Source organism: Schistocerca gregaria, chromosome 2 (assembly GCF_023897955.1).
Source record: "Schistocerca gregaria isolate iqSchGreg1 chromosome 2, iqSchGreg1.2, whole genome shotgun sequence".
Classification (NCBI taxonomy): Eukaryota; Metazoa; Arthropoda; class Insecta; order Orthoptera; family Acrididae; genus Schistocerca; species Schistocerca gregaria.
Genome location: NC_064921.1, coordinates 123,321,410 through 123,334,434, shown reverse-complemented (window position 1 = coordinate 123,334,434; position 13,025 = coordinate 123,321,410). Strand labels below are relative to the sequence as shown.

The 13,025-nt window shown below is 36.1% G+C and overlaps 1 protein-coding gene across 1 annotated transcript in view; it reads left to right on the top strand.

Moving 5' to 3' along the window:
• LOC126336491 (farnesol dehydrogenase-like) overlaps positions 1 to 12,134 on the top strand; it is a 138,018-nt gene extending 125,884 nt beyond the window's left edge. Inside the window, exons 5-6 of the mRNA XM_050000235.1 lie at positions 9,804 to 9,953; positions 11,736 to 12,134. Of these exons, the coding sequence (XP_049856192.1) occupies positions 9,804 to 9,953; positions 11,736 to 11,789 (204 nt within the window). The 3' untranslated portion in view covers positions 11,790 to 12,134. The remainder of the gene's footprint in view (positions 1 to 9,803; positions 9,954 to 11,735) is intronic.
• Positions 12,135 to 13,025: the final 891 nt, after the last annotated feature.

Below are 13,025 nucleotides of genomic sequence, written 5' to 3'. Positions count from 1 at the left end.
TGTTTACAAAGGTATTCCAACTAAACCTGAAGATATGAAAGAGAGAATTGTAAGAGCATATGCTTCAATAAGTGACAGTGTGATAAGGAATACCACTCAATCCATGATAAGAAGATTGCAGCACTGCATTGAGACCAGTGGTAATCATTTCGAACACCTCCTGTAAATGGATGTTCGTGCCGCCTTTGTGACCTACATTGACCTATAAAGACCTTACTGTTACACATCACTGGGTTCACCTCAATAGTTGAAATCAGAAAATAAGTATCAAACTATAGCATCCCATTTAAAAAAGCAAAGCTGAACTTCATATTGCTGATGCGACCCCACCTAGCAAACAAAAAACCAACATCATATTATGCCCCCATTGTCCGATGCAACATTTGTTCCACAAACTTTTCAGTTACTATCATACCTCCAGAGTTATTCTAAGTGGTAATAGTTAGTGACTTACCCTGTATAATTTGGGGTGACATGTTAAAACTCAGTAAAATGTACAAAAACAATCTTTAACTGTATTACTGCACATAAGATTTATGTTCATGTGTCTGCAAAGAAGCAAAGTAGCTTTTTCATTGCAGCCAGTGTTTAGCATCATTTCTACTTTGAAGTACATTTATTTATATCTTCAGATGGTGACCTGTACACAGTCATTACCATTGTTTTCCTTTGCTTGCCATACAATTCAATAGCAGCTGTTTCAAAGAGCTTTTGTACACATAACTTTTCAAAATCACATCTCCTTCTGAATTTTACCCCTCATTTTGTTCAAATACAGATACCACCATTTTTGGCATTTTTCCTACAGTAAATGCTGGCTAGTCTAAAATGATGTATGATGATTTTGTTTAACTCGTATTCCATACACCTTAGCTCTCAAAAACACAAGCACTCAGCATTAAACTCATCTAAGTCAACTTCTAGCTCAAGATATTTATTCCTTAGACACCAAATATTCAGATTCATAACTTGAAAATAATTTGGGGGAGCCTAGATCTAGTTACACTTACAACTGGTTTTCCCAAGTTGGTTGTAGAGGGTTTAGTTGCCTGTACATTTGTTGAATGTTCTATACTGCAATGTTTTCTGCCCTGGTGCAGAAAAAATCCCAGGTCATTCTTGGTCATTTTGGTTTTAAGTTAATTTGTCCATTCATGGATGTGTTGGTTGTCACTACAGGCTGCATTGATGTTTCTTTTTTATTATTATTGCAACTATTTGGATTATTGAAGTGTTTTCCTTGAATTATTGTTCTTGCTTTCAGCGTTCTGAGTGCTTGTTCTAGCAGACATGGACTGTACTGCACTTGTTATTCCATTGATTCTTGAAGCTGTTCGAATACACAGTTTGTCTTGGACTAGTCCTTCAGGCACAATTCACAAAGTTAGACGAAGTGCTGTGGATGTTACCTTCATTTCTGCACAAGTATTAGAGTGCTTTGCCAGACCTGCTGCTTCCATTTGTAATGTAACAGGATCATCATCTTTTTTTCCAGTAAATTTCCAGATGAATTTTTTAATTTGTTTACAAACATATTGTTTTCTGATGTTATTCAAATACATACAGTGTGTGGTATACCTGGTATACTGGTAATGCACACTTTCTAAGCCCTCAAGTTTTGAAAACAATGTGTTTGGGAAGGCATTGGTAATTTTTAATTTTTACCAGTTTTCTGTTTGTGACTTCAATTTCCTTGTTTACATATGAACTTGGAACTAGAACTCTCCTGACTGCTATATGTGATATCACTACACATACATTTTCAAAATTATTTAAGGCCGTTCTAGTAGATCTAATAGCTTCTTTGGCATTATTTTGGTAGACAGCATTTGCTTCACCAAATATTAAAGCAATGTCTTTTTTGTTAGTGGCCCTGCTAGTGTTTAGTGCTCCTGTGTGACTTGATTCATTGGAGACATGGCCAAACTAAACCTGTTGCATTAGCTTGTAGTTCTTGCAACATTTGTGCTATTTTTTGTCTGTGACTGTAAGTGAGATTCAGTATTTTTCCTTGAATTCCAAAGTTTCCATTTGTACTGTACTTGTGTTCTGGCCTGTCTCTTTTCTTATGTCTGTGATATTTTGGCTTTTGGACCTTCATCCTGTGTTTCTTTTCCATTATTTAGACTTTTTATAGGGTTTGGTTGGGGTAATGCATGGCATTTCAGGTAACTTAGCATTTCAGTGGTTTCCTAATGAAGTTTCATTACAACTCTTTAAAGAATGAACTGCTGATTGCATATTTACAATATATTCCTCTAGACATTCACTATCAGCTACACATTTCACATCATGTATGCTTACCTTCAATGACTGTATTTTCATCTCAAGGAACATCGCCCATATCCTGTACAGGAGCCTCTTTTTTTACAGTGTGCCTGCAGGAGAATCCATAACAGCACAATCTGTGAAAACATTATAATAAACATGTGCAGCAACTCCTCTTTAAAAAAATTAGAATTACTGTTATTTTTACGTGGCATGTAATCTGATTCATGGACAAATACTTTGTTTTCATCATCTACAGATTCACCAAGAACTTTGTAAATCATTTGTTCCAAATATTTCCCCTCTGCATTACACATTTTCAACACCAAAGAACAAAAAACACATGAAACAGATAACTTGAATGTCACATAATGCCTATGTAGCAACAGACAATAACAACGGTTTCAGAAACGACAAATTTTTCTGTGATGGCACCACAGCCATCCAGCAGTCATAGTGGGAACTTTGAAGCCTTCAGACCTCACGGACCTTTCTTGGAGCAATGAAAATATGTTTGACATTGTGGAAAATCATTACTGGCATGACATAATATTACTGCTGCCATGCATTCCCATTTCCCAGAAGTGCTGTAATATTACATCAGCCATAGGATAAGTATTAATGGTGGTATTGTCCTTTTCATGGGTGACAGTGTTTTTGAATAGGAATGAACCAATGAACACCCTGAGCTTGAGCTATATTTCTAATGAGCTCATCATGAATGGGTTATTAAACTCAAAATTTGTTCTTGCATGAATTTCTTCACATTTTCTCCATCAGGATGTACTGAAGCCTTTGTCTAAGTGGACATAACAAGTCACAGAACAGCTAATTAATTTTGAAACATTATGTTATGGAATACTACTGAAGATTATATAGGTAGATCAAGCAACCAATGAAGGGGTTTGCATCACATTGAGGAGAAAATAGATTTATGACTAATTAAAGGCTATGTTGATGGGCCACATCCTGAGGCACCAAGGAGTAGTTAATTTGGTTAAGGAGGTGAGTATGGTAGTTAAAAACGTAGAAGAAGATTGAGACTAGACTACAGCAAATGGATCAGATGGATGTACCTTGTAGTATTTACGCAGATATTAAGAAACTTGTGCGGTATAGACTAGCTGGGAGAGATGCATCAAACTAGACTTCAGACAGAAGGCAGCAGCAATGATAACAACATCATGGCAAAATTGCATAAGAATGTAAAGAAATTGCTAAAGAAACAGAGTTTACTGCATAATAGATGTAAACAAAGCCTAGAGCTGTAGATAGAGAGATGCTGAAGGAAATGTGTTTGGCTGTCAAGAGAGCAATAAGTGATGCCTTCAATGAGTACTGTACCAGAATAATATCAAATTATCTTTCACAGAACCCAAATAAATTCTTGTCATGTGTAAAGGCTGTTAGAGCACCAAAGTTAATGTCCAGTCCCTAGAGAATGATACAGGAACTGGAAGTGAGTGTAGCAAAGCAAAAGCTGAAATTCTTAACTCCATTTTCAAATATGCCTTTGCAATGGAAAACTCAGGCAAATTGCACCAGTTTAATTCTCATACTGCAGAAAAGATATTAATATTAGTGTCAGTGGTGTTGAGAAACAGCTGAGATCATTAAAATTGAACAAAGCTCCAAGCCCCAAAGGAATCCCTGTGAGATTCTGTACTGAATTTGCAGCTGAGTTAATCTATCATAGATCCCTTGAACAAAAAACCATGCCTAGTTCTTAGAAAAAGGTACAGGTCACACCTGTCTACAAGAAGAGTAGTAGAATTGATCCACAAAACTACTGTCCAGTACCCTTGACACTGATTTGCTGAAGAATCATTCTGAACTCAAACATAATGAGGTATCTTGAACTGAATGACCTCCTTAATACCAACCATTAATACCAACCAGGATGGATTTTGCACTTTTCTCACATGACATACTGAAAACTTTCGATCAAGGCATCCAAATAGATGCAGTGTTTCTTGATTTACAAAAGGCATTTGACTCAGTACCACATCTACACTTATTGCCAAAGGTACAATCACATGGGGTATCATGTGAAATTTGTGACTAGATTGAGAATTTTTTTGTCGGGAGGACACAGCATGTTATCTTGGATGGAGAGTCATCGTCAGATGTAAAAGTATCTTCAGGAGTGTCCCAGGCAAGTGTGTTGGGACCCTTGCTGTTCATTTTGTATATTAATTATGTTGCAGGCAATATTAATAGTAAAATAAGGCTTTTTGCAGCTGATGCAGCTATCTCTAGTGAAGTACTATCTGAGAGCTGCATAAATATTCAATAATATCTTGATAAGATTTCTACATTGCGCAGAAATTGGCAACTTGCTTTAAATGTCCAGAAATATAAAATTTTGCACTTCACAAAACGAAAAAACATCATATCCTATGACTATATTATTAATGAGTCATTGTTGGGATTGGCCAACTCATACAAATACCTGGGTGTAACACTTTGTAAGGATATGAAATGGAATGATCACATAGGTTCAGTCATGGCTAAAGCAGCTGGTAGACTTTGGTCTATTGGTAGAAAATTGGAGAAGTGAAATCAGTCCACAAAAGGGACTGCTTACAAATCACTTGTAGAACCCTTCCTAGAATATTGCTCAAGTGTATGGGACCCATACCAGATAGGACTAGCAGGGAATATTGGACATATACAGAGAAGGGCAGCACAAATGGCCACAGATTTGTTTAATCCATGGGTGTGTGTCACAGAGCTACTGAAAGAACTGAACTGGCAGACCCTTGAAGACAAACATAAACTATGCCAAGAAAGCCTATTAACAAAGTGTCAAGAACTAGCTTTAAGTGATTACTCTATGGATGTACTACAACACCCTATGTATCACTGACACAGGGATTGTGAGGATAAGATTAGAATTACTGCATACACAGAGACATTCAAATGATCATTTCTTCCTGCATTCCATATGTGAATGGAACAGGAAGAAATGCTAATAACTGGTCCAATGGTACATTCCCTATGTCATGCATCTCACAGTAGTTTGCAGAGTATAGATGTAGATGTGATACATGTAAAACAGAAAAATAATATTTAAAACAAATACACAGAAGTATCAACATAGTAGTATGAATTTATAGTACTTGGTTAACATTTAGATACCTGTTAGTATCTTGGTTCTGTAAGAGATCCATGTCCAGAGAACTTAACCACTCAGTAGTCTTTGGAGAGGCATTCATGAAGCATTCCAGCGCCCTAGAAATCTCCTTATTGGATATTCACTAATAATGTGGTCCACTATTCACTCTATTTATTCCCACTTACAAAATGATATGTGTACTGTCTCCCATTTATATATGAATGATTTGCATCTTATATACTTGATTCTGATGTGGTTTAGGTGACTTTAGGTTTTTCTTGGCAGTTGTTTGCTTATAAGTGGCATAGTATTGTCAAACATATTTACCATATCTTATCCAGTGAACAGTATCCAATTACACACATTTTGCTTCATTGGACATCTACAAATTTTATTCATCATCAGTGATAAAATTTCCTACAGTTGTAAAAGCAACATGATGGAGTATTCAGTTATCTTCCCAGCACTCTACTGTATCACAAGGAGTAGGCTGAAAGAGATTGTTGATATCTCATACAGGCTATCTACATTTATGGCTGGCAAGAAAAAAATTTGTTGAATGAAGGGTGTCTAGAAATTGATCTGTTGTATTCTCTATCCACACTCCCATCCCTGTTATTGTCTAAGATCTGGTGGTGCTTTACTAGACAGAACATGAATCAAAGGAGCTGATGTTGCTTTCATTGTATCAGTGACAATTCTTGTTGTGTCATTTAGTTGGATGTCAGTCTTGCTAACTTCTTTGCGTGTAGTCTACAAAGGAGAACAGTAGTTGGCAACAGTGTTCACAGCTGATTGTGCTGCTGTCTGTAAGTGTTTGTTTGTACTCCCCAAATTGTTCCCAACAGCTATGTGGTAATGTTGTTTCCAATTTTAACATTTTGGCTGTTTAGTTCAAGATATTTCATAAATGTTATAAAGTGATAAAATATTATGTCTACATATATTAGATGCAGGTTGCTGTTTAATTGAGCTCTGTCAAACATTGACATAAAATGCAATGGTAAATGGAAGCATATGAGAGCACTATGCCAGAGTTTAAACAAATCAAATTAAATTAAATATTTATTCTCATGTAATATGCTATACACAATCAAAGACTGTGATACATCACTTCTTACTATAGAATAAAATTAATTTAATCTTATAATAGGTATTTTACTTCTTCATAGAGATACTGTTTTAAGTTATTATCATTCAAGAAATTTTCTATGCTACAATAACATTTACTTTCCATATCTGCTTCAGTGGTTTTTTTAATTGGGGCTCGCTTCCAATTCCAGATTTTATTTATAAGCTTTCTTATGCACAAAATGTGGAGTTTTTTCCTGCAGTTTTAATCTGCGACCAGGTAACATGTGCCTTGCACTGTGTCTAATCTCATGCTCTTGCAAGAAACAGCAGTCCTTAAAAAATGTTGGTTTCTCTTTATAAAAATGACAACTCCCACCATTGCTCAGATAAACTATTACTGCAGTTTAAAAATTTGAGTAAATTAGTTGGCTGGGACTCCAGTTAATTATACTGTGCCTACTAAATGACAGGAACAAAATATGAATAATATACAATTTTTACAACTAAGTCAGTGATATTACATAAGACTTTAATGAAAATGACACTATTCAGTCAACTAAGTATGTTGCCCACAACATATTTTTATATATTGTCCATAGCTTAGATGAATGTGTGCAACAGAATTCCAGCAGTGAGCCTGAGATGTGCTCAAGGTGGAGTAGTATAAGCCATGCTAAATGTATACCGCAAAGATGACTGTGGTTCATATCTAACTGATATCTGCAATCATTACAGAGTAGATCTTTTACATTAAAAAAAAAACAACCAACTTTATATACCTGCTAGCTGGGGTAGCCGAACGGTTCTAGGCGCTACAGTTTGTAACCGCGCGACTGTTACGATCGCAGGTTCGAATCCTGCCTCGGGCATGGATGTGTGTGATGTCCTTAGGTTAGTTAGGTTTAAGTAGTTCTAAGTTCTAGGGGACTGAAGACCTCAGAACGTTAGTCCCATAGTGCTCAGAGCCATTTGAACCATTTTACATACATACAAGTGAAGGTGCTACATGAAAAGTCACATATTTTAATAACAATAAAAATTATGTCTATGTGATCAACACATCTGGTGTAGAGTAATGAAGACACAGTTTCATCCACTGAAAAGGACTGGTTTAACAAACCATTTTTGTGAGAGATGAAGGCAATAGTAGGTCATGGCTATGCAGGTAAAAGTAAAAATAGAGAGGTATGAGACTGTGGAGCAGTGTGGGAGGAGGTATCGTGGGGTTCATTGAGTGTCAAGGAGAACTGAAGTTTAAAGATTTGAAGAGTATCAGTAAAATGTACAATAAGGATATATATTACTACATCCTGTATAATGCACCAAATACACAACCAGTACACGAGGCAAATAATTTTTTTGTCATACCAAGTTAATCTTGCAGTCTATGCAGCTAGTAATAAACTAAATCAAATGTTTTAAATCAAATGTATCCAACTGGGAAAAGTACAAATTTTACTATTTATTTTATAGTGAAGCAAGTTCACCGGACATATCAATTCCAATCCAAAGGTCTACAAAACCTAACCTGTACATAATCACAAGTTTTTCTTTTTAACCAGCACAATTTTTTTACAATAAAGTAAAGTGGTTTGAGCCCAAAGTGATTGGGCGTGGGGGCGAGGGGGGGGGGGGGGGAGGAGAAGAACCAGTGTACTATAGGGGAGGTGTGGCAAGGGGTGGGGGCTATACAAGGGGGGGGGGGGGGAGAGGGGGGGGAGTGTAAAAGTACAGAGAGAACAGAGTAGCATATAGAGTGTAGCATATAGTAATAACCAATATTATATGCAAGGTACCACATGACAGAACATGTTAGTGAAAACACCCATTCACTTCGTATTCTGATTGATTCCACTGGTGTGTTCCGTCAGGTGGTACTATGTATGTAGTATTGCTTATTACTGTATATCACACTCTACACTCTATTCTGCCCTCCATATGCTTTTACACTCCACCACTTCAACCTGCCATCCTTGTCTATGCCCCACCCCTTGTCACTCCTTCTGTACTGCCCACTGGTTATTCTGTTCCACAATCCCCCCCCCCCCCCCCCCCCTCCGTTCTGCTCCCCCTGCCTCCCCCCCAAAAAAATCACTTTTGCTCAAGCCTATTTTACTTTATTGTAAAGGAAAATGTAATTATGGACAGCTTTGGTTTTGTAGACTTTTGGATTGGAAGTAATATGTCCAGTAAACTTGCTTTACTATAACATTGATTTAGTAATTTGCACCCTTTCCAAGTGAATATGTTTGGTTTAGTTTAATTACTAGCTGTACATACTGCAAGATTAATTTGAAATGACAAAAAGGTTTTATTTGGTTTGTGTACTGGTTGTGTATTTGATTCATTATATAGGACATAGTAATATACATATTTATTATGTATATTACTGCTAATCTTTCTATCCTTAGTACCATATTTTCAGTGACACTGTATCCCATCCTCCCTCTCCCACTTCCCTCCACCCCTCATTCTCCCCCCCCCCTTCCTCCTCCCCCTCCCCCTACCACTCCACTGTCCCATTACACTCTATTTTTACCTGCACGCCATGACCCCATATTGCCTTCATTTCTCACAAGAAATTTTTTTCTTATACATTTTCATTTATACAGAAAGTACCTGCTTATGCTAATTAAAATATCTGCTGATTTCAATCAAATTTCTTAAATTCTTCACCAAAAAGGGCAAGGAGCATAGCAGTTACTCTTTGGGGAATTAATTCCACTCCACTAAGTCCTAATTTACTGGGATTGAATTTTTTTATACCCACTCAGGAATGGGGAAGAACTGAATACGTTTGATTTCTGTTGTCCATGATGGATATGGGACAGTGGTTGGTCAGATGTTTACCAAAGAAAATTTGCCAAACCTGTATATTTGCAGAAGTTATTTTATTTAGACAACCTGTTTTGACATCTCATTAATGCTATATTCAGGCCCATATGCATTCCATGTATACATAAATTATGTTCTGGAAATAGAGAATTGTTTGGTGACTTTTTTTGATGAAGATGTTTGAAGTGATCAGGTTGCAACTTGAGCAGGCCTTTTTAGCAAATCCAAGAGCATTCTTTTTCTTTTTGTCCCAAAACCACAATGCAGAGGTGGTCACTAGTCTGAGAGGTGCAGAGATTGCTCTCCAAATACCTTTTTATTTTTCATTGTCTTCTGTGATCAATGCAGAGTGATCTGTCATTGAGCACATTCATATCTTCCATTCCAGATTTGCAACCACCATCATAATACTACCATAATTAATCATCAGAATATTCTTAGTATTTGTGTATAAATTTTCTAATATGGTAGAGCTCAAGAGAAATTAATGATTTCATTGTTGTTGCAGGCAATATGTCCAGGCCTAGTGAAGACTGAAATCATGGATAACACCAAGGAAATTGATAAGAACAAAGTTTTTTCCCAGCTTCCCTATCTGGAGCCAGAACATATCGCTAATGCTGTGGTGTATGTCCTTTCGCAGCCTCCAATTGTGAACGTAAGTTTTTCATTTCAGGTATAGTTTTGGTGAGGTCCATGAATGATATAAAATTTTACAGTTTGTTCAACATATTCCACAGAAAGAAAACCAAAAGGGGGAAGGGGCAAAGTTATTACTTAGCTACAATCTAAAGAAATTATGAAAGTGAGGATACTAGATTGGCATAGCTTTTGATAAAAAAAAACACCACAAAATGTGTATCATAAGTTACATAAACCTGATATCTACATCTACATCAAGACTCTGCAAATCACATTTAAGTGCCTGGCAGAGGGTTCATCAAACCACCTTCACAATTCTCTATTATTCCAAACTTGTATAATGTGCAAAAAGAATGAACACCCATATCTTTCCGTATGAGCTCTGCTTTCCCTTATTTTATTGTGGTGATAATTTCTCCCTATGTAATATGATGTCAATGAAATATTTTCGAATTCAGAGGAGAAAGTTTGAGATTGGAATTTTGTGAGAAGATTACGTGACAACGAAAAATGCCTTTCTTTTAATGATTTCCAGCACAAATCCTGTATCATTTCTGTGACACTCTCTCCCATATTTCACGATAATACAAAACGTGCTGCCCTTCTTTGAATTTTTTCTATATATCTCTTTTTTATGTTTTGTGTTATAGTAACCTTTTGATTGCTGTTGATGAGTTAACTTGTCATGCTCCACTACGCTCCAGGTGCTGTTGATGAGTTTAAGCATGGGCTTTCGGTTTCCCTTTACCACTGTTGACAATATTAAATTTGGTGTCCTCACTGAACCCTGAGCACTAATGACTTACGTAGTTGCACCGCCACTCAGGTACCTGAGTGCTGTTGACAAGTCTAAGCATACATCAGAGTTTCCAGCTCATATATCAGCAGCTTTTCACATTACTGGCTGCTAAGTTGTTTTTTCCTGGATATGACTTTGCTTTACGTCTATTGTTCATCAGGATTGGTAAGACAGTCTTTTCTCTTACTCTGTTCCACAAAGCAAATAAAAGGGTGTCATTATTGCACTGAGTTAGAGATCGTGAAAATATTCACAAAGAACAATAGTGTGAATGGGTTATTTGATATTAGTGTAATTTATAACTACTCCGTCTATTCTGAAAGCAACACTTTTCAGCCATCTGTTTCAACAGGAGTAACACTACAGTCTTGTGTTCCAACAAGAGATGTAATTCCAAATCAAAATAATCTGAAAATGATTTAACTTTGAGAATGAGTTACCAAAATGAGATCAGGAACTACTGAAGGAATCTCCTAAGATTTTTAACAACCATAAATTTTCAGAGAAGCTTCAAAGTTAGAAAAGAGTTCTTACACCTACAATAATGTTTATCTTGCCAGTGAAAAATCTTAGAGCAACAGAGGGACACACTACAGAAAATACTCCAGAAATGATCAGCACAGTATGTGACAGGCTGCTCAGGTAATGCGACCCAAGTAGAAGCCCAAACGCAGGCTGCTTAGCCTCGGTAGATGAGTGATGTGATGATGAAGCGGCTCTCAGCTCAGCATGTAGCAAGTACATCTGTAGTAGTGAAAGGGTAAAGCTTTGCTATTATTAAAACCTTATATTTTCATTTTATTGTTTTGCCTTGTTTGTTATAGATATTTTAAGTGAGTAATTAAGAAGTTGTGATATTCAGTCAACAACTTTACAGTTTTAATTTCAGGGAAGAAATTTTGTAGAAGTTACTGTCACATTTTTCTGTTGCAATAATAGAGTGATAGTTAACCCCTATATGGTATTTAATATATGTTTTTTTTTTTTTTAATTGTGTAGGTGCCGCAGCTTGTAATTCAGCCTGTGGGGCAAAGAAGAATAAGTGATGTATAAAGAATTGAAAAGCTGTAAAATATATGCTAAAAAATAAATTAAGGAAAATAAGAGACACAGAGTTACTGAATTTTGAATTTGTAGCAGAACATTTAGAATTCAAAGATGCTGTTTCCATGGTGCTGAAGTATCATAGATTTTATACGTGAAATGTATTAAATCTAATTATAGTCTCTTATTCAAAGTTGTATAGAGCTGCTCATATTTGTCTTTTTATCACTATTACGTCAAGGAGACTGGATAACCTCTGGTATAGTGAATTCACAATGCTTGATATAATGAATAATTATTGATGATATTGCAAATCCAATTTTTCAATTATAAAAAATGTCTTTTGTCACCAAACACATTTTGTTTTATTGATACAAAACAACATAAGTGCTGGTACTTTATGTCAGACTTTTCCTTATAACGGGAAATGTTATCTGCTTGCACATTTTTGAGGTATTTTCTTATTTGGCACTAATGTTTTTGATGAGTCTCACAGTGTTAACCAGAACTGTAAGTTTTGTGAATTCAATAATTGTAAAGCAAGTGCAGATACTGTGCCTACACAAATGAAGAATTAAATGAATAGTCTTTTTAATTTTTGATTGTGACTAAGCTCTTTGTAAATGAGAATGAAATTAAGCTTATTTCTAGGCATGTTGAAATCATGCACAGAGCTTGGTGTCTGTAGCAATAATAATTTTCTTTAGATTATGGGATACATTGCCATATTTGATACTATATGAATTGAGTAACTGGGGAATTAAAAATGTAGATACAAGATGTGTATTATTCCAGGACTTTGCTCTGAACTGTTTGTTCGGTAGTCCCACCAGTCATCACAGCTGTGTTCAAATGGATGCATAACAAAAAATATTGAGTGTGTGCTGCCTAAAAGCCCCAAAACAGTTTTGAAAATGAAATGTTCTGGGAAATTAAATTTGTGTAGTGGGCTCAGAATGAGACCTATAACCTTGCCTTTCATAGTCAATGCCCTTACCAACTCAGCTATCCAGTCACAGTTCATGACATACTGTCTGAGCTAAAATTCTATCAGTATTTCTTTCCTGCAGAGTGAAAGTCTGTTCCTGAAAATTTGGTAATGCTTTCTAATTTAACAATAAAACTTGACAGCCTTTTAACAATTTCTGTATCAGCTGCAAATCTGGAGGGAAACTTCTTCAAGTTCAAATTTCTTGAAAAATCATCTGTGAAGCTCAGTGAGCAAGGAGAAAATTGGTATGGTTG